This window comes from Halichoerus grypus, chromosome 13 (assembly GCF_964656455.1).
Source record: "Halichoerus grypus chromosome 13, mHalGry1.hap1.1, whole genome shotgun sequence".
NCBI lineage: Eukaryota > Metazoa > Chordata > Mammalia > Carnivora > Phocidae > Halichoerus > Halichoerus grypus.
The window spans coordinates 12,784,311-12,807,511 of record NC_135724.1 but is presented as its reverse complement, the minus strand read 5'-3'; the positions used below and the strand labels follow the sequence as shown (position 1 = coordinate 12,807,511).

Sequence of the window (23,201 nt, the reverse complement as noted above, 5' to 3'; positions counted from 1 at the left end):
TGGGTTGGGAAAGTATTACTCCAAAAATGGTGAGAAAACAACTCTGAGTTGATTGGTTTATTTTAGTTTCCTATGAGATCATATGGGATTCTCTATTTCTCATAGGCTCTTATGAGAACTGATGGGCTGCTAGCTATGAGGCAGAAATCTATGGTGGGCACATTCATGCATAAATCAAGAAGGCAGCCATATTAGCTTCTGACTTCTGACCAAGAATAAGTCTCAGAGGAAGCAATGGGGGATGCTTGCAGAAAAGCCAGAAGTACTCAGGAAGAAATTACAGTTCAATGAGAAAAAAAATCCCAGGTATCCTGGGGTATAGTTCCAAAAGTTTCTTTTTTGGGGGAGGGGTAGGGGCAGAGGGAGAGGGAGAGAAAGAATCCCAAGCAGGCTCCACGCCAGCACAGAGCCCAACACAGGGGTGGATCTTCCAACCCTGAGATCATGACCTGAGCCGAAATCAAGACTCTGATGCCTGATTGAGCCACCTAGGCATCCCCCAAATGTTTCTTATTTTAAAAAAGCACAAACTTTCTGAGTTCCAGTTTTCTCAAGTTGTAAAATGGGAGACTTAGATTTAAATGATCTCTAAAGTTTCCTTTAGCTCATTATATATCTATCTTTAATAAAGGCAGAATTGGATTTATGTTTACCTTCCAGGTCACTGAATTCACGAATTTAATTAAAATTAAAGTGGAGATCTTAAAATTACACTGCAAGTAGAGGAATGCATCTAGAATATAGTTTTAATGAGCCCAGTGAGAACCAGAACCATGATGATAAAGGATGAGAAAATAAAAGGTTATAGAAAAACTAAATACAGGTTTCCCCTGCCATCCTTTTGTAAACTGGGATGGCCTGAAGTGAAGAAGCAATTACGTTAATTTATATGGAAAAATATTTGAGTGTTCCCTGATCCCAAAATAACCTGTCTTAGGCATTCCTGATACCTTAGGACACAGATGCACAAAATAAACGGAGACAAAGCCCAGAGGCTCATAGATACAGTTCACAGCTGGGGCTGCTGCTGACGTGCCTAGGGTGGTTCCCGGGGAAGGAACCAGTGGGGCCCCTCTCCCTGCTGCTGGGAGGGGGGGGTCCATTGCCCCTACAGTGGCTGTGACTCCTGCCAAACAATCTCAGAATGCTGTTTTCATTTTTTACCTTTTTTCATAAAAGAAAATCTTCTTTGGATTTATTTTGGTTAGCAAAAACAGCTACTAATGCAGGTCTTTCATAAAAGCCGAGTGGCTCAATGCAAACTTCTTAGAAGTAGGTGATGCCTATACATCATTTACATTCCGCTTTGCCACTGAAATTGATCAAGGCTTAATGAACCTGGGTTAAGCACCAGACTCTTGATTTCAGGTCAGGTCCTGATCTCAGGGTCGCAGGATCAAGCCCTGAGTTGGGCTCTGCGCTGGGTTTGGAGCCTGCTTGAGATTCTCTCTCTCTCTCTGCCCCTCCCCCTGACCCCTCCTGGAGCATGCACACGTGCACTCTCTCTCTATCAAAAAAAAAAAAAAAAAGAAAGAAACTAGAACTGGATTTTATTTGGGAAACTTCCCTGTCTCAGCCTGTTCATAAATATCGGAGAACTAAGAGCTCAAATAAGAAAGGTTACTAATAAGCAATAGTGATGACGCAGTTCTTCAGGAACTTACCATTCATTGTTCTGTTGTTTGTTGCCATGAGGATGTGATGAAATGACATGGCACAAATAAGTGGAAACTGATAAAGCCTCCGATATTTGAAATTCTGATGGGAAGAGATTGTAGGAAGTTCCAATGACTGCATTCATTTAAATGTCTGAGGAGAATACACCATCATGGTATTGATGGCCAGATGAGAGCTCAGATTATTCATTTCAAAAATAAAAGGGAAGAAAAAGGTGGAGGAGGTAGAGCCAGAAGGAAAGATAGGGTAAATACTGACATGTAAATAGGAGATGTAGACTAATGGAATTCTTTTATGCCCTGCCCATTGTGCAACAACAAAAAATACATCAAGAAATAAAAATAAACCTAACATTCAAAGCATGTAGGATCAATTAACCATGATACAACATGAAATTAAGCCATGGAACTTGCTGCTGCAAGGTTTTATTCAAATAGATAGATTAGAGGATTAGATTTGATAAACACAGTTTATAACAAAATTTCAATGTCTGCAATTCAGAACAAACGAACAAAACACCAAGCAAAACAAAAAGCAAATGACTTCAACTTCCAGAGAATATTCTAATCTATTTTAGGATGTGTAGGAAATTTCCCTTAAGTGATATTTTATTGCTATTCTTATTGATGGTCTTTAGTAATAACCTCCAAAAGTAGTGTTGCTGAGTAAGAGGCAGAAGCGATGGAGTATGAATTCATTGCTTTTCTTTTTTTTTTCTTTGTTTGCATGTTCAATGTTTATAAATTTTTTATTTTTTTAAATTTTATTTTATTATGTTATGTTAATCACCATACATTACATCATTAGTTTTTGATGTAGTGTTCCATGATTCATTGTTTGTGTATGAATTCATTGCTTTTCAAAGGAAGTAGCCATAACCGTATTGTAACAATGGATTTTCCCCATATCAATTGTGTAAAGAGAAACTTTAGGGAGAAAAAGTGAAAAAATCGTATGTCAGTAAATAGGAGACAATTTAGTGTAGTGAGAAGAATAAGCATTTTGGAGGTCTGCAGGTTTTCCTTCCAGTTTTCCTCCTACTCTCTCACCTCTTGCTCTTCTGCCTTTCCACACGCCAATCTGTCCTTTCCTGCTTATTCAATAGAATCGAATCCTCGCTAGCCCAGTAGTGAGAATTCAGCAAGCACATGGATTGCAGAATATAAACCTGAAAAGAAAGGCAGATCTTTATTAGACTATTTGTATACCTTGGAGTATTGCCTGCATGTTCTGGGAGCTCACTGAGCAGTACTTGATGATGATGAAGAAGGTGATGATATGATGGTTGTGGTGTAGGAGTGGAAACAGTAAAAAATACGTAAGCACAGTCCTCAGGGGCCTCCTGCAGGCCTCTGTTGAGCTCTCGAAATTGACCCACACAAAAATGCTGTAAGGCAACCAAACTGGTCTCTTTCCCCTTCATGTGGTCAGGACATGAAATGTATATTTCTATTTTTAGGCATTGTTTATTCTTTTTTTTTTTAATTTGATTTAATTGTATACTATTGCTCTCTTCATAGACCATCATTCCAATTGAAATTTTTAAATTCTATTTTATTGTTTATGGAAATTTTCAAGCATATGCAGAAAGGGAGAAAATAGTCTACAACAAATCCTGTATCCATCAGCCAGATTCCACAGTAAGCAGCCCGTGGCCAGTCTCTTTTCATCCCCGTCCTTTGTTTCATCTCTGCTCCTTTCTCATTCTGCCACAACATGGGTTATTTTGAAACAAATCCTTAATAAGGTATCCATTTTAATGCTTTCACGTCTTTCTGATGTGAACATCCTCTCCTGGAGTAGCCTTCCCACTTCTCTTCATTCTAAATGTCCCTGTTCCCCAGACCCAGCTCTTTCTGTATCATTCATGCTGCCAACATGGCTGCTTCCGCCTGCAAGGATCTCAGCCTCCTTAAACTCTACACACTTAGACTGTGTCATTTACGTTATGCCACCCTGTATTTCTCATTATTTTTATGCATTTTAATGTCTTTTAAGCCTAAATATACGGAAAATTCCATGAAGACGGAGTTTTTTTTCATTCCCCATATATGTGCCTTTATATGCCTATTTTAGTATCTGACTAACAGAGGGCACATGATAAAGAGTTTTTGTTCTGTTCTTTGGAAAAATCATCACTAATCCCGAGGCTGTTCCCCTCTCAGTGCTAGTATTGGTATTCTGTCACTGCAGAAATGGTGTATTCTTAACCCAACTACAGAGCTCTAACCAGAGTTCACAGCCTCCTCAACCCATACCTCGTATAATCCTGAATTGACTCCTAGTACTTGCATCAAACCCTTCTCAAGTGGAAACTGTTTATTTCCTATGAACTCCTTCTCTGAGGCCAGGAGGAGAAGGTAAGAGCTTTTCTCTGGCTCCCCACCAACATCTTCAGAACATTTTTCATCTTCTATTGCCCTTTCTCTTTTGAAACTCTAAACACCTACATCTGCCCTTTCTCTCCCAGCCTGTCCACTTCCCATCTGCCAGACTCTTAATTATGCCCTGAGGACTCTAGAGGACTTTGGCATCTGGGTCTTAGTTACTCTTTGTGATTTTTGTTTCAAAGTGTCCCTGGCTTGAACATTGATGTTGGTATACCATCTAATACCTAGCCTCTTGTCCTCCTTCGCAGGCCACTTCTCTGAGCACATGTGGACCTTGTTACAACCTGGAGAAGATCCACTTCTAGAGTTTTGAGCTCTTTACCCCAGTCACACTTACTGACCTTTGTGTGGCACACATTCCCATTAAACATGCTTAATAACATCTTGTCTTCCAGCATAATGATGTGCATAATCTTATGGTTCACCTTCCAGGTAGCCTGCCAAGGCTCACCATGCTCGCTGCAGGTGTAGGAGTTTGGGGCAGGAGCATCATGTGCTGATGTCCATGGTTCTGCAACCATCTCTGCTCTGGGAAATTGTGAAGAGGGTCATGCTCTCTCTTTAGTATGCTCTGTTAAACCTGGACTTCATGGTCCACCATTTCAACTGCACTCTTATTACACTCACTAAATTTGATTCCACATCACCTGCATTTATAATTCAAAACCCAACCATTTTATTTTTTTTCATCTGTGCTGCTCTTGGGCTTCCTGCTGCTACTGCAGAAAAATCATGTAGCTGTACTACTTGACTCTTCTTCAAATATTTAATTTTTAGCCATAGCTGATTGCCAGGCCTTTTTAAGTCCCTTTAGGGGTCTGGATCCTTGCTTTGCCTATCTCATAAATGTAGAAATTTCTCAGGGGGCCTTCCCAATGAGCTTTTATTCTTATTACCTTTGTACGGTAATCTCATTCATGGTTTTAATTACCATCTAGGTGTCAAAGACTCCTGAATTAGCGTCTATCTCGCCAACCACCTCTTTTATATACAGACCTGAATTTCCAACTACTTTGACCAGCTGGGTGTCCTATAGGCATCTCAAATTCAATATATCAGGAACAGACCCTGTTATCTCTTCTTTTTCTGTCCCATATACTCTTACTGCTGGATTCTTTGTCTCTGTCGATAGCATCGTCATCCATCCAGACAGCAGAGCCTGCCATGCCTCCACCCCTCCACCACTTCTCACTAGCTATTTTCCAGCTATTCCCAGAACACATCATGTCCACTACTCCCATGGGCCTTTACTCAGGCTATTCTCTCTCCCTGGAATGCTTCTCATCCTCATTCCTCAAGATCCAGATTGGATGCTTGCTCACTTGTGAGGCCTACTTAAGACTTCCACTTCCAATTAATTATTTCTCCGTCAGAACTCACACTTGTTTGCTTTTCTGTCATAACACTTATTTTACCTTAGGTCGTTTCATTAATTCAATAGCATTTATTAATGCTGCATATTATATCAGACACTGTCATGTACATGAGGGAAGAAAGAGGAATGACTTCAGTCTAGATTACTTTGTTTTATTTCCCAACCTTCTTTTGGGAAAGGTGGGCATTTTATTCACTTTACTTTATGCCTTTAAAGAGAAGATATGCCTAGCAGTTCATTTGAGGATAGTAACAGGAGAATAAGCTTCAGATAAAGCCTTCATATAAAATGTTAAAGATTGAAAGTTCAGTAGTAACAGTAAAGACAATGTAGACATATTTGGGTCATATGATGGTTTGGTAGTCCCCCAAGGTGCATACTTATAATAGTTAATTTAATTGAGGCAAGGAGCCTATCAAAAGGGTGTTTATGTGTGGGTATTAATGGGCATCATGGGTGAGTGAAAAAGAACAAAACAAAATGGAAGAATCTCTGTTATTCACCTGGTCCCAAGGATAAGCATCAGCCAAAGAAACTGTTGAGATGACAAATCCCAGGATATGCATCTCTGCCAGGTGCCTGGTAATAAGGTACAATATGAGTGATGAAGGGACCTTCTTCCCATTTCTTCATGGTACCAAATGAAGGTGTTGAACCCCCCCCACAACAATTGTGGGGACACCAGGAAATAATATTCTTGGTGGGGACAGTGGTCCTCCTTCATTGAGAAGTAAAAAAGGTGAGGGATCCTCAAGGATCCTGGAGACTGAGGATGTTGATGAAGGTACCAGAACAGAAGAGAAATATGGAAGGCTTATATGGTGGCTTTAGCTGGTGAGCAAACTTGTTTCCTTGGGAACCCTCAAACATCATCCCAAGCTTCAGTCCTGGGTAAATAAGTGAGGACAAGAGATAGTCAAATTAGGTTATTACAATTCATGTGATCTCATCTGTACTCATGAACTGGTAAGGCCTATGGAAATTTGGGTTATCGTTGTATGGCAAGAGAGAAGAATTGATATGACATGCCAGTTCCCATGGCTGAGCTTCCTTCTCAGACTTCTCTCACTTTGGGATTGGTTAGTTCTAAATAGACTATTGCAAACACAGTAGTAGGAGGTTTGTCTGAGTTAAAGTGGAGAAGAAAACATTGGTGAGAAGAACTTTAATTATGGTTGACTCTTGGTAATTGCAGGAGGATTATCTAGTTTATGTGTCACTTGGATTGCTTACCTTTTACCTACTGGCTGTTTTACCACTTGAAAGTACTTTATGCCTACAATAGGCAGATGATAGAAAGAATATGGAACTAAACATATTTCAGCTCTATGCATTCAGAACACAGAGAATAGGAAATCCATTTGTAATCCTGTTTTCCGTATTAACAGTACCCTTCTCCACCAGAAAATTTGTTGAAACTACTAAATCGAAATAAGTTTCAGGGATTTTTTGTGACTTTATTTTTCTCTACTATTATATTACCCATAAACCATCATGGAAGTGAACAATGACTATTTGATTTTGGATAAGCTAGCTGGCTCCTCTTCTTCCTTGGAAAGAAACAAAATAGATAAAATTGACAAGCTACTGTAAGATTGTGGCTCCTTCAGATTCCAGTAGCTTTTTACAGTAGAAGACCCAGTCATTTGGGTAAGCATTGGCTATATGCTGGAAAACATTCAGCCAAAAGAACCAGGCGTGCTGTTCCTTCTGTACACAGCAGATGGAGGTGGCACCCAGCTCACCATGTGATGCTGGCACTGGGACTGGAATGGATGCCCCTGTGTGGTATGTTCTTTTTTTTGGTGGGCAGCAAAGCAAAGTTTATTGAGTGAGACCAAAGTGATAGTACAAAACTCCTGAGGAGGGAAGGGGACCTGAGAGGGTTGCCCTGTGTGGTTATGTTCTAATGGCAGAGTTGTCAGCAACCAGTTGGCCCTAACCTACCTTTTTGCCTACACATGGCCATTATCAAGGGGCAAACCCATTTCAATGAACTGTAGCCTGTATTATAGCAGGGAGGATCTAGATATTGCAGATGGAGCTTTCCATTCATTGCCAGATCAGAAGGGTGGAGAAAAGTCTGGCCGGGTGACAAGAATGAACTAACACCCCAAGTTTCAGCTTCTCTCTGAAGCTGCTCAGTTCAGGTAAGCATCTAGAGAAGCCAGGTGAGATTACAAACCCAACAGATATATTTCTGGAAAATTCCAGGCCAGAAAAAAACTGGGATGAAGAGGAAGTAGGAGAAGGATGGAGGACAGTACAAAAAGAAGCCAGTTAAGATAGTTTGAGGTCCAGATGAACATCTGAGTTTGAGGAATGATGAAGATACTGTATTAAACTCTATTTTTAGGTTCCTATGCTAAGCACATCTACACAGGATAAGGTTGAAAATAATTAGACTACAAGAGATCAATGACAAGTTGCAATAAAATTTCATACAAAAGTCACAGAAGTCCCTGATGTCTTGCTTTAGTTTACTGATGATCCCTCTCACAGAGGGTATGTTTTGAGACAGGCTAATAAATACTGTAGATCCTGAAATTTTTTGTATACTTACATTAAAACTATTGGCATTGTAAAGAAGAGAGATGGGCAAATTCCCCCTTTAAATCTGATTCGCATACAAACTGAGTGAACCCCATAATGACTGCCTTAGTCAAATACTATTTTGAAACTTGGTACAAAGGCTTAATGCTTATTAGCTTCTTTAGGGACAGTGCTTACTCTGAGTCACAGGGAATCCATCCCAGAAGCTAAGTCTACACATCAATAAGCAGTTCCTGGGGCAGGGAGGGTGTAGACTGCACCTATGGACAGCCTTTAAAACCTAATTCTAAGGTTTTTAGGAAAATATTCAGCTTAGAAATGCTTGTGTTTTTTTTTTTTATTAGATAGTGGTAAATCAGGCTTTCAGCTCCCCTCTTCTTTGTCCCCTTCCTGAGTGCCTTGGGAAAACACGTAGGGCTGAACAGTCCAGAGTGGTGTGGAAACACTTTCTTTGCGAGTGAGAATGCATCACTTTGAGAAGGGAGATCAGAGTTTCATCACTGTGTGTGTGCGCGTGTGCCAGGAGGCTGGTGTCAATGCATTATTGATTTGCATATTCAAAAGGCTGCTCCTGTTTCTGTTGCTGTAGGTGAGAGGTAAGCTCACTGCTGAATCTCAAGAAAGATGTAAAAAATGGCCAATGATCCCATGCAGAGGTCTGAAATCTCTCCAGGTCACTCCTCTGGAGGAATTGCTGGGTTTGGGGGTTGCTGGAGGGAACACTGGGACCCCTGGTCTCCCATCATGCACCAGGTCTGTCTGGTCTCCTCTCCTACTTGGCATCCTATTCTTTACCTCACTGCCTCTCTGTTTATCTTTAGCTCAGGGTACCCCGCCCATCCTCCATCAAAATCTGCCCTCAGGAATAGATCAATTATTAGTTATATACAATGCACTTGATCCTACTTCTGAGGTATTTTGTTTCCTTATATATTTTGATCGACTTTTTAAAATTATGAAATATAACTTGGATACATAAAATATATGCATACAATTTAACAAATAGAACATTGCCAATATCTCTGAAGCCTCCTTCCTCATCCTTTTACCAAAAGCCTTCCCTCCCCCTAAGAGGTAAGTAGAGCTAAGTAAAGGCAATCATTCCCTTAACATAGTCTGCCCACCTATGTAAGCATCCTTAAAAATACAATTTTGCCTGGCCTGATCTTCTCATAAAGGGAATCATAATGTGTGTATTCTTTTGTGCTTCCCTTCTGACTGTGGCTTGGTACCCCATGTGTCCTGTCACAGTGATTTCAGGCATCAGTGAGCAGATGAAGACATATTTTGGGTGTCAGTAATACATTTTGTATGTCTCAAGATAGTTTGAAGGGAATGACCAGGACCTGGTGTGGAGCACAGTTTTGGGGTGTGCTAGATAAGCAGTGGTCTGGGAACTGCAGGTGAAGAGAGGAAATGTGCCCCAGTGGGCATCCCACCAAGACAGAGGGGGTCCCAGGATATGGGACTTTCAGTGCTAAAACCAAGGAAGTCTCAGGCAAATTGGAACCAATTGAGCACCCTCGTTCTTGGTTCACACCTAAACCTCCATGCCAACAGAGGTCCCTTCCCCACCTCTTAACTCTGAGCTTGTACTCCCAACTGCCCATTATTCCTAAAAGCCCTCTCCATTCCTCCCGTGATGAAAATCTCCATGTATTATTTATCATTGTATTATTTTCAGAAGGATGGAACTATCACACTAGAAAGATAATCGCAGTAAAACCCCAGATTCTGGAAGGTAAAATGCTATATACAAACAGTTGAGGTGATCCAACTTCTTATGTTGTATGTAATCACATATAATACAATAGAGCCAGGGCAAGGTGAGCATGGAGGGGGATTAAAATTATTGAGGCCCTCTCCTGCACCAAATGCTATTCTGGTGTATATATACATAGTATAAATGGTATAGTATATAGTATCTATAGATGTACACATACATTCATGTGTCTTTAAATAAAAATAGAATTGATCTGAATTTTGATTTTATGGATAGAAAAATGGGGGCTCAGAGAAACTAAGTTATTGACTCAAGGTCATATGGCTAGTAGAGTTGCCAAGCTGGAACTTAACCCTAGGTCTAGTATTTTATCCTTTTATCTGTTGCAAGTTTAGATATGATCTAAGCAGTGAGGAGTCAAAATGAGACCAAAGATCAAGTAGACCAGCAGTGCCTTCTTCCCTCCCCCTCCCACACTGCTTCTCACGTAACAGGAAAAACAACTCTTGTTTTTAAAACCACTTAATTGAAGTATGATTGACTGTGGTGGTGATTTCATAGGTGTATACTTATCTCCAATCTCAAGTGCTTTTAATGCTGGCTTGTATCTTCCTCCAGACAGCTAAATACCATGCTAATCCTGCTCTTTTTTGCATTTTTCTTTTAAAGACTAATACTACAGACTTCCTTTCATGGAAGGAAGATACGCCTCTTGGATACCCTATATTCACCACCTGACCCCTACCCACAGTTTCCTCCTGGCTTCCTTACAGAGATATATCATGAGTCTTGTTTAGCTCAATACTTAATATTTAAATCATTACAACTAAGAGAATATTACCTACAGTTGAGCTGTAAAGTGTAGTAGGCTACACATTTCACTGTGTAGTCTTTGTTTTCCCTTGAGTTAATAATTATATTTTTTTCCTAATTTTTTTGTTTGCTTAGTTTTCAGTATTCCTATCACTAGCTTATTCGTCTTCTGGTGGAGGTAGGTCTCTCCCCATGTGCTCAATATGTTCAAACACAGCTATCCCTCTGATAGGATATTCACCTTAGAGAACTTTAAATGATCAGGATATTCCCTTCTAGCATTAAAACATGCAATTAAAATGAAGGCATGGTGGGGAATGCCTGGGTGGCTCAGTCGGTTGGGCGCCTGCCTTTGGCTCAGGTTGTGATCCCGGGGTCCTGGGATCGAGTTCTGCATCAGGCTCCTTCCTCAGGGGGAAGCTCGCTTCTCCCTCTGTCTGCCGCTCCCCCTGCTTGTGCTCTCTCTCTCTCTCTCTCTCTGATAAATAAAATCTTTAAAAAAAAAAATGAAGGCAGGGTGGGCAAATGCTCATAGGAATAATGTGTAAGGTAAAATCAGAAACACTTCGTAAAGTAAAACCTGGGGAGTCATTAAAGAGTGAGCTCACCTGCTGTCCTCAAATACAGAAATCCCATCTCTGAGCCAGAACAGTGCTTGCTGCCCCCACTTTGTTCCCCACCTCTTCGCCCTCTCCCCTTCTCTAGGGGCCTACTAATGCTCTTCTAGGTGAGGCTCTGCAGTATTTCTTGTTAGATACCAAAATCCGAGGAGGAGGTGGACTCCAACAAACAGCAATAGCAAAAATCAGTGGTTGAATCTGAAAAGCATGCCTGTCCCTGTAGAAAAATACCAGGTTAGCACAATATATGCATATTTACATATACTACATAAAAATACTATGTGATGTTAATACCAAGTTAAAGTTTCATGCTAAATTATACTTATTAAAGCATGTTTACTTTGACTACTTTTAATTAGATCTGTAGCACATACGCTACACATTTCTCTTAATTTGCTTTATAAAGGGCCTTAACATAATTACATTTTAATGCCATTATTTAAAACTTCCATGGTCATCACAAAAGGAAGTAGGGAGTGTCTGAATCAGAGGCTTTATATTTCAGAGTAATGCAAGGAACTCTTTCAGACTCACCCAACCTGCTGCTAACTTCCTCTATGAAGAGAGTAAGGTAAATATTTCTGAAGCCCACAACTTAAAGTCTGGCCAGACACTTTGAATGAGCGAGACAAAGAGGGCAAGAGAGAGAGACAGAGACAGAGAGAGAGAGAACGATGGCTGTTTGTACCTGAGGGTCTGAACTCATCAAATACTATTAGAATCATTGCCTACTCCTGCCCTCAGCTTCTCTGTCTGAGGGCTTGTCTGTGGCTGACTTTGTGTGGTGTCCCGGGGAGAAGGGCAGCACCAGGCAGGGCATCGGAGACAGTTGAACACCTCGTATTCCATTCTTGAATAGATAAATAGCACTTGGGGAATTACGTACAAATCTAAATCTAGATTCTGTATTTCCGGTGTTCTTATTTTAGGCATTATAATCTAGAATTTTTACATACAGCATAGGAAAAACTAGGTTTTGAGATTAGAATTGAACTTTAAAAATCACATAGCATGGTGTTTGTCTGCCTAAAGATTTATTAAAATTTGAAACCAGATTTTAAGAGAAATGGAAAGATTTGAAAATACTTCTGTAGAGGAGTAACTATTGATAGCATTACATTTGACTTATATGATAAGAATAAAAATTAAGCATGCTTGATAGTAGTTACTCATTTTTTTTCCCCAGTAAGTGTATTTAATTCAGTAAATACAGGAGTTTTTTTTTTTTTCTTCAGTAATGTACCATGAAATAGGATTACTTTTCCTTGTATAGGCAAAATTATCCTGAGAATAGGTAATATTTTGATCTAATATTTAAGGCACACAATTTATCAATCAGGTATAGTATGTTTAGGTCCATAAAATATCATTATAATTTCGTGGGGTTTTTTTATTGTGTTTTGTCCCTAGTTTTTCCTATGCTTTATTTAAAAATTATTTTTCTTGCCTTTTATTCGACTTTTGAAAAAGCTTTAGTGAGAACATGTATTCTATTCTTTTGACATAAAAAGTGTTGACTCTAGGAAGGAAGGGGTAAAAAATTTCTTGGATTAAAATATACCATAAGTAAACAAATAAGCTTTGAGTTCCCATGGGGTTTTAGATCCTCAAGGTGGACGCTTGGGATTTAAAAACCTTCAGGAATCTTTGTTAATTTGTGTTAACTTGAAAATTATAAATTATATATCTGTATAGTAAACTAAAATATTTGTGTAAAGAATGGAAGAATACAGTATTTTTTAGTGGGGTGAAAAATTAATCTGAAGCCAAGTTCCCTCCTGATTTGGAAATCCTATTCCTTCACTGTTATGTCTGGACAATGGCATCCTGGGTCCTGGGTAGTATCATACTGATATCTTCTGTGGCTTAACGTGATTTATTTTCCTTTTCTATTTCCTTTAGTTATTTAACTGGGACCCAAATCATTGGATACTTTTGGATGGCCTGTTTGAATTTAATTTATTTCTCTTGGTGCTTGTTTATTATTTTCTTTAAAGTTGCGATAAAAAGTAATTATAAGAGAAAGGAAAATCACAGTTTTGGCACTAATGTTAATATTTATTCACCTGTCACCTGATGGAATCTTGGGAGTGTAAAAAAGTAACTCACCCTTAAATATTGTTTATCTATTTGCCAGTGAGATTTAGACTTTATATCAAAAGACAAGGAAAGAATCTTGCTTCCATTTCTAGAAACTGCAGTGCACCTGCAGAGAGAAAGATAAAAACACTTATGTGAAGTGGAACATAGTATTTGGTATTTATTTTCAAAGTGCATAAACACGTCTGTACAGGAATGTTTAAAGATATATGATCTAGTACCATTTGTCAGTTTAAAAGTCATTGCTTGAGAATTTGTATTGGTCTAGGAGAGTCTCAGCTCATTTTCTTTTTATGTTTATCTAGTATGGTGTCTCTGCCATAAAATTGATCTAACTCATAAAAATGTGTCCTCAATTGCCTCAGTAAACAAATTCCTGTGTAGCTTCTCTTCTCTCCAATACAATGATAGTTTTGTGAAAAGTCACCAGGATGGTTAAAAAATTAGAAAATGAACACTTGTAATTATTGCTTAGAAAATGATTTAAGGAACGGTTTTTAAAAATATGAAGGGCACACCCCCCTTGCCCAAGGGGTAATATAGCAAGATATACTTTTTTATTTAAAAAATTTTTTTAAAGATTGGGGCACCTGGGAGGCTCAGTCGGTTAAGCATCTGCCTTCGGCTTAGGTCATGATCCCAGGGTCCTGGAATCAAGCCCTGCTCAGTGGGGAGCCCGCTTCTCTCTGGGCCGCTCCCAGGCTTGTGCGCTCTTTCTCTTTCTCTCAAATAAATAAATAAAATCTTTAAAAATAAAAAAAAAATTAAGATTTATTTATTTATTTGAGAGAGAGAGATTGCGTGGGATGTGAGGGGCAGAGGCAGAGGGAAAGAGAGTCCTAAGCAGACTCCGTGCTGAGCATAGAGCCCCATGTAGGGCTCAATCCCACGACCCTGAGATCACTACCTGAACTGAAGCCAAGAGTAGGAAGTTTAACCCACTGTGCCACCCAGGTGCCCCAGTAAGACATACTTTTGTAAAGCATCAAGAAGAATTGGGGCTTGACCAAAGAAAAGTGCATTGAAATTTTGTACTTTGGGATATGACACTAACCAAGTAGCTTCCAGACTCCACTGACCCACACAAGCAGGTCCCCAAATAGGGTCATTTTTAAATCTTGGAGGTCTTAAAGATTCAAATTATATTGAATATATTATATCAAATATATCAAATAAATTATATAGAATATATTAAAATAAATTCACAATCCTCTATTAAGTATAATTTTCACTGGTAAGTATTTGGAAATAATTACTGTAATTTTGCTTTTAAAGTTACTTTCCTAAGAGTGATTAATTTCATTTACTGTGCTTTTCAGTATGAAGTCTTGGAAACTGAAGAGACAGAATCTAGCATACAATTTCTCTCTAAAATTAAGGAACTTCTTATGAGTACAAAATTTAATATAAAAATCAATATGTTTCAATTTGAGTTCCAATTTAAGTATATGTTTCAATTTCCTTATATATTCACTAATTTCAATTTTGTCATTTTTTTCATTTTTTGGAAGCAATACTTATTTTTCCAATGTAGAATGTGACTTTGAGCCCCTGGAAAGTTCGGGGGCCTTAGTCCCTGACAATACCACTCACATAAAGCTGCCCTGCATCTCTCATCCTGTGTCCTCTCCTTCTTCTGGTTCCTTCTTGCCTTTACTAGAAGGGGTTTCTCCTTCCAATCACAGTGGCCACTGGGCATCCCCTTAGTTTACATGGATTTGATATGAAATCATTAAATTTTCTGGATAACCATTAAAAAAACATTAGATGTTCTTTCTTGGAGTGAAGAGTGTTTGGAGTGTGAATGATGTTTTCACCCTGTATTTCTGGGGGCATAACTGAGGAGTGGGACCTGTAATGAATTGAAAGTAGCTGAATTTGACCTTGCAAAACAGCATTATTTATGGCCCTGTGCCTCAGTGATGTTCTCAGGGGTTAGAATTCCAAAGTGCAGAATACAGTTTCCTTAGGAATACTCTGGAAATGTCCAATTTGTGGTCTTTTAGGAAGAGCAAATTTATTACCATTTAATAAAGAATACTGAATATAGGGCAGCTTCAATTCATTTGACTGTTTACAATGAATCAGGCATTATACTAGATTGTTCCTCATTTTTTTTAAACTCAAACTTCCATTTGATAAAATAAAAATTGAAAACTTGCTTTAATGTCATTTGTAACTTTGAAAGGCATTAAGTTTGTGACTTCAACCAAATCAACACCATGGCAATTTTAGAATATTATTTTTTCAAACCACACATATCTCCCTCCTGTTGACCTTCTTCCTTTTCCATACCATGCCCCCACCCCCTTCCCCAAATGCTTTGATATTATGTGGTTCTTTTACAGCTGTAAGGATGGAAGGACACGTGGTTTTCTGTCCTGCAAATTGATCATCTCATTGAATAAGATGCAGTTTAGAAGGTTAGAGAAATTAAAGACTTGACCCAAGTCAACAACTTTTAGCAACAAGGTTGGGGTTGGGGCTGGGTCCTTTAAGGGTCCATGAGTATTGGAACCTGCCACACATTAGGCATAATGTCACAGAATATTCAAGGAGAATAATTTGGAGGATCCAAGTGAATTCCTTTAGTCTGTGACAACCCCAACTGTGGTATTGGGATCAGTTTAGTATCCTGGAAAAATTCTGCAAAGAAATACCAAAGCAGATTCCTAAAGAATTCCATGCTGGTGGCAGCCCTCTATATTTCAGAAACAACATTATCAAGAATTTGAAGACAATCTCATTTTCATCCTGGATTCTAAATTTGCTATTATACCTCAGGTTCTCCAGTAAGAGACCTCTGTGTTGGAAAGTCATGTGCATGTTTGTGATACATAATATAGTTAATCACACTTTCCATTCCAAAAAAATTAGAAAGTTGTATGAAAATAATAAATACAGGATCAAGGATGCATAATATTTAAAATTAGGACAGTCTTGAAAAGAGTTAGGATGTATGATTACTCTAAGCACATGTATGGTGGCTATTCTAGAGAGAAGGAGTAAGGAAATTATGTGTTAAATCTCCAAATGTTAACATTTTTTAAAATTACAGATTGAGAAAGCAAGAACTATAGCCCCATTTAATAGACTGTCTAATGTTGTAATATTTGTTTTACTGCAAAGAGCACTTTTGCTCTATTTCAGCTTAGAATGGTAGACCCCAGGAATGTGTCTGCTTAGGAGCTGAAAACAGAACTCTCAGAGGGCACTTATGATAGAAATGCCACATCAAGGAGAAGTGGGAATATAGTATGAGAGCATAGGCAGAAACACAGAAACGTTGCACTAAAGAGAATCAGTGTTAAAGAAAGTGAGTGTATCATGATGTTGGCAGAAGAGAGAGTTTTAGAGTGTTGGTAACAAGGATACAGGACCAAAGGAAATTTTTTTTGTTCTAAGTTATTTGATGGTTACATCCAAGGCTGAAGAAATGAAGTTTAAATACAAAAATAAATGAATATAAAAACCATCGTATGCGCCGAAAACATACTTGGAACTCATTCCATTTCTCTTTGTCCTCTAGGCGGCACTCCATTCCACAATGGCCTCCCTTGCTGCAGCAAATGCAGAGTTTTGCTTCAATCTGTTCAGAGAGTTGGATAACAATCAAGGGAGTGAAAATGTGTTCTTTTCTTCTCTGAGCATCTTCACTGCCCTGGCCCTGCTCCGTTTGGGTGCACGAGGTGACTGTGTGTCTCAGATTGATAAGGTCAGTCTTGGTTGTACCACCACCCATGGTTTCTGTGATTAATCGGGGCAAATTGTTTCCTACAAGAGCATATTCTACTGCAATGGTCCCATGTAAATGAAAACATCTCAATGAGTCCCTCTCTGGGTGTGAAGAAGACACACTGATTGTAGCACTTGTTTTTGGGATGAGAGACAGAAGGAATATTCTCAGAACTGCCACTTTGATTCTTTTCCTTAGTACAGTGGTTCCCAAAATGTGTTTCCTAGACCAGCAGCATCAGCATCACCTGGAGAACTTGTTAGAAATGCAAATGCTTGGGCCCCAGCTGAGACGTACTAATTAGAAACCTATGGGGATGGAACCCAGCAATCTGTGGTTTAATAAACTCTCCACGTGCGCACTAAAGCTTGGGAACCACCGCCTGAGTAGAAGTAGATGAGAAAGAAGAGCAAGATACCAATGAAGTCCCACTTTAAACACAAGTGACGTGGGCACCAATGACATAATAGACATAATAGTGCATTCCAGATAATAGCAGCCTACCTGAATGGTTATCACATTGTCACCAACACATGTAGAAATTACTTTTTAACTCACCCTTGTCTACTACCCTGAACCAGGCTGTGCAGGGAAGTGACACAGTCACGGAACTGTAGTAGCTCAGTAGCAGGTGAGATCCCAGGTCCAGGCTGCCTGTGGAGGTCTTTGTCATCCCTTTCTGCCCCCTGGATCCCCCCATTATTTTATTCATAAATGAGAGCTAGCGGAAGATTGTCTGCATTGTAACCCTTCACAACTAAGCACTTGTTGAAGATTGTGCTGATAATTTAAGCTAGGACAATTCGTTTCTCACTCTGGATAGCTCAGTGAATATTTGTTTCTAGGGAATAACCACAGAGTCTCAGAATGCCATTTTCCCAAGAGCTGGAGTGATTCACAACCACAGAGCATTGGGCACTTTTAATGAGATGATAGCAACTAACTGCTGACAGCTTCATCAGTGTCCGGCTCTGGGATGAGCCTTATGCGTATCTCACTGGCCGCTCGCGATAGCACCGAGTAGGCACTTACCCTGATCTTGTGTGTTCCCATGCCATCTTAGCTAGTAAGTGGCAGCACTACGAATCAAACTCAGGGTGATCTTCTAAATCAGGGTTTCTAAATCTTGGCCCTACTGACATTTTGAGCCAGATAGTTCTTTGTTGTGAGGGGGCTTTTCTGTGCATTGTAGAAAGTTGAGCAGCATCCCTGGCTTTTCCCCACTAGATTCCATTACTGTACCTCTGTCCAGTCATGACAATCAAAAATGTCTGCAGATATTGCCAGATACCCCCCAGGAAGCAGAATCAACCCACAGTTGAGAACTGTTTGCCTTAAAGCCACCAAACTGAAATGCAGCCCAAAGTACATTATTGCAAAGCCTCAGTTATTTTAAAGTTAGTATTTTGATAAACAAATATAAAGACTTTGGGGGAGAAAAACTTAGCAACTAATAAAAATGTATTCCTTCGTTATTATAAGTACATAATGTTTTAGAACCAAGTAAAGCAACGTGATGTCATGGAAACAACACTGGTCTGGGAGTTAGGAAATCAAATCCAAATTCTGATTTAGGAAAATTAGTTCATCCATGTGGGCCTCAGTATCCTCACCTATAAACTATGGGGGTTGATTTGGTGGTATCCACTTAACAAATAGCTTAAAAGTTGTTCCTGTGGCATATGATAGACAAAGATGTGTAGGCTCCACCCTATGACAAAACCCCAAGCCTTTAACACAACAGAAGACACAGTCATTCGTTATTGCATGATTTCAGGTTAGGAACATTCCCGGGCTATTGCCTGATTAATTTCCTGAGGTCTCCTTGCCCCACCGGCAGCCTGGTAGACCCCGGTCAACAACTCATGGGAGGTGGGTCACAGTGGATTCAAAGAGCCTGTCTTACTGGGGTCTGCTCTTCGTCTGTCACTGCTGGAATCAGTGCCTTTGCTGAGTTACTTTTTATACCTCTTGCTATTATAACCTATAAGAAACAGGCAAAAGGAAAAAAAAATGCAACTGTAGACACAGAAACATTCATATAATTCATCTGTACAAATACTTAGTCATCTGCATATACCTTCTTGGGAATTAATTGTTAGCCTTCCCCCTCCAGTCCCCAAACTCTGTCCTAGTTAGTTTCTCCTTGCAATACCCAGCACTTGACACTCTGGGTCACGTATGTATATCTTAGAGAAATCAAGCCTCAATCAATTTAGTTGTAATTTATGGCATCATTCTCTCTCTCTCAAGCATTGCCATGGACCAGTGGTCATTCTTGTTTTTGATGTTCAGATGGTCACAGTTGGGCCAGTAGAAGTCTCTTTAAACTTGTCATTTTTAAACAATCCTTTCAGATGACTCTGAATCTTTGCTGACAACACAATGTTCTGGGCCTGTCCTGAATTTTCTTGGCTCAAGACAGGTCAGGTCACCCACTCTCAGGGAAACCCTGGTTCCTTTACTAGGTAATAGCACTGAAATCCAGAATCGGCATGTGTGAGGTTCAGTAGAGTTAAAGTGACGTATCAGCTGCTTGCCATTTGAGTGAAAGCGCAGAAAAGTATATTTATTTATAAGGTCCTGTGTTCAGGTTCATATTTTTTCATTTAGCTCTAATATTACTGTACTTTCTTATTTTAATATAATAGTTTTTATTTTATTTTATTTTATTTTTGGAGGAAAAACTAAACCTTATTTATTTTTTAAGACTGAAACACTTGGACAATGTCACAGCCTTGAGACACCAAACATAGGCTATATTATCATTTCAAATAATAAGCTGGTAAAAAGAAAATAAGGTCCTTATCAAAATGATAAGGTGCTAGAGCTAGGGCAGGAACACTGCTTGCTACAAAGGCCCCAGGCAAAAGTGGTATTTGGTAAAGGGGGGGCGGGTTGCTCCTCTTTTGTTTTAAAGGAATCGTAGCTCAGCCCTGAGTTGCTTACTTTTTCTCCTTTGACCTTCCTGTTGCCCAGGGATTGTCTCAATAGGGCTGTGTTATTTCAGGGGGCTAAATAAGCAATACTGAGTTTAGGCTTTCATTCCATCCTGTTCGATAAAAACAGATTTTTTTTTTCCAAATCCAGTACTTAATAACTCTCTTAATTAAGAAGACATCAATTCATCCTTCAATGTTCATTCCTGGATACTGCTATATAGTGCAATTGAAGCCCCCTTTCCCTTCAAGGGAGGGTGTCACTGCGAGATTGTCCCGTGGCTCTGCAGCAGAGCTTCGAGGCCCATCACGGCAGCCAGGGAGGGGGAGGACTGCTTCCCACACCGAGGGGAGCATCGCCTCCCGTGTATTTGCAGGGTCTCCCCGTTGGGAGATGTAATGTGTATTTCAAGAAATGCATATCCACATCTTCCTGGCCAGAAACAGATAGCCACAAGGAAGTGTTCAAAGTTCTTATCCAAACTACGTCTCCCAACTCCACATCTTAAAAATCAGCTTCAGGCCCTGTATATAAAACAAAACCAAGCAAAACAAAGATCTAGAAACCTTTTCCCCCCCCTCCCCTCTAAATTAGTGACCTCCTGGATTTTGTCTTACAGCTTATGGAAAATGATTTGGTGATCCTTCTGGTAAAGAGGAGTTTGGCAACAGACAGAAATACCTCTGCTCACACTAATACAGTGCTTTTTAAAATGTATTTTTCTTTTCTTTGAGCTACCTACTCTTCTGTTTTCTCTCACATAGCATTTCATTGAAATAAAGTATGTATAAATTTTTACCTTAAATCATGTCTTTATATTACAGTGTTATTTAAAAGTTATATAAATTTGAATTTTCTAAAACAATTGGGTTTTACCAAAAATATTTCAAAAAATAATCATTGTAATATGTTACTTATTCTACCACGCTGTGAGAAAACATAATAGTTTTATAATTTGGCGTGAATACACAGGTAGAAGGCCATTGAGATGCAATGATTCATAATCTTTTTTTTTTTACCTTCAATCCAAAGATCCTAAATTTCTTACGTTGTGTTGACCCATGATTTTCCTTGTTTGCCATTATCTGACTATGTTAGAAGTTGTGAACAATAAAAAGAAATTCTGATTTTCCTACATAGGGTCAGTCAGGGGATATGAGAACACAGGACTGCCGGCATTTTGGATTGTGATAAATATGCCCTTTGATATTTTATTTAATACCTATTACATTTGAATATTTACTAGTATCATTATTCATCTTTAGTCATGGTAGTTTTATTGTTGAATGTGTAGTATCTTAGAATTTTTGAAAATATAAAAATATATATGCATCACCTCAATATTTACCAGTCCAGTTTACTAAAAGCCAATTAGGAATGTCAGAAGAGACAACCAGATTATTATCACAATAGAGTAAAATTAGAAATGATCAAAGAATGATGTTAAATGTTTATGCTTGTTAAAGCTATTTCAAAAAGTTAACAAGAATGACTTCTGGGGATTCATATACTTTTTCTAATATTGCCTAGTTCCACAAGAGTTAGTTCAGAAAGGACATTAGCATTTTTGAGTCCTGACATTTGTACCATGATATTTTATGTTTCTGGTACCTCCATATATTCCCAAATACCAGTCTACCCAATGCCAAGGCAAAATGAGAAAGGAGCCTGACATTTTTCATGCTCCACTGTGGCATCGAGCTCGGGGCTCAGGATGACATCCAGGGGGCCAAGCATGTTGTCTTGCAAAGACCCCACCAGTGAATTTTAAATTGACTGCTAATTTGTATATCAAGTTTGCCTTGTTGTCTTTGTCTTATCTCTTACTCCATCTCATGTTAATTATTATTTCAGATTAAGAGGATGTAGAAATTGAGGTAGGTTCCAATTCTCTGTGACCTATTAAGATTAATAATGACACTCACAGCCTTCATACGTTTTCATATAGCTTACTGAGCTCTTCCATTTCCTCCTAGCCAATAAGATGGTGCTATTAACTAGGGGTCTGAAGTCTTGAAGTTGAAAGCCCCCACAGACACACTGATAACAATATTGACTTAATTAGATTCCCATCCATAATTTCTTTACCCAGTGTCAGAGTGGTCCCTTACCCCTTCTCCCTACTTCTACCTCCCACCAAGGATATGGTTCAGATACAGCTCACATGACACCCCCCTTTTTTTAAGATTTTATTTATTCATTTGAGAGAAAGACAGAGAGTGCACAAGCAGGGGGAGTGGCCAGCAGAGGGAGTGGGAGAAGCAGACTCCATGCTGAGCAGGGAGTCTGACCTGGGTCTCCATCCCAGGACCCTGGGATCATAACCCAAGTCGAAGGCAGATGCTTAACCATCCGAGCTACCCAGGCACCCCCATAGAAGACCGCTTAAAGAAAACCTACATCTTTCTACGGAAAATCTTGCCTGTCTCTGACAGTGCACATTCATTTTGCTCCAGACAGCTGCATAAATGATTATCATATGCGTAGTACCCTTTATTACTTCCTAGTACAGAAGCCATTTTGCATTTCAGATCCCATGGACATAAGGGCCTGGGGGAATTCGGATAAAGTGCAATAGAAAATTAAAGCTTGGGCAGAATAGCAATTATTAGAATAATGGGATTATGAGAGCCACACTGGAAAAGGAAAAGCCTAAAACTACTTAATTTCAAATAATCGTAGGATCTTTTTTTGTTTGTTTGTTTCAAATAATCGCGGGATCTTAAATCACATCTCTCAAGTCCCAATTTAGCTTCACATTTAGGATTTCCTAGATATTCAGTAACTACGTCTCTCTTTTATGTCTTGGTGCCTGCATAATTAGCCTTAATCTTGCCTGCCATGTGGGTAAATAAGATTTCTCATTTATTCACTCTGCCAGCTTGGGGTGCTTTCCCCAGTGAATAATCTGTGTTCTAACCAAGTCAGTAGTGGGACTGCACCTGTCATGGCTGCCCGAGCTACCAAACACACACACAAACACAACCACTAACAATGAAGTCTCTTCCTTCCTTTATTTCGTGGGGTCCCTTCCTGTCGAGCAGGACCTGCTAACTGATTTCCTTGCTCCCTGTTTGCAGATGCTTCACTTCAACCCAGCCTCAAGATGGGGAAACTCTTCTCAGGCTCAGGTAAAGACAACACATTTTTTTAAGGAAAGGGAGTGTGAGACTAAATTTAGAGAAATGACTGTCGCACCGATGTATTTAATTATGCTTACTATCCTTTCAAAGCAAAGGAATATGTCTCACTCAGATTTCCATCTTGTGGCATC

General features: G+C 39.3%; 1 protein-coding gene across 2 annotated transcripts in view; it reads left to right on the top strand.

Annotated features, from left to right (window-relative positions):
- The window catches only part of SERPINB7 (serpin family B member 7), a 55,530-nt gene that overhangs the window by 15,595 nt on the left and 16,734 nt on the right, over positions 1-23,201 (top strand). The window contains exons 1-3 of one of the 2 annotated variants that reach the window (XM_078060194.1): positions 11,670-11,722; positions 16,781-16,966; positions 23,008-23,058. In XM_078060194.1, the coding sequence (XP_077916320.1) occupies positions 16,799-16,966; positions 23,008-23,058 (219 nt within the window). In that variant the 5' untranslated portion in view covers positions 11,670-11,722; positions 16,781-16,798. Of the gene's footprint in view, positions 1-11,669; positions 11,723-16,780; positions 16,967-23,007; positions 23,059-23,201 lie in introns of those variants that run through there. The other variant, XM_078060196.1, reaches the window with a different exon arrangement.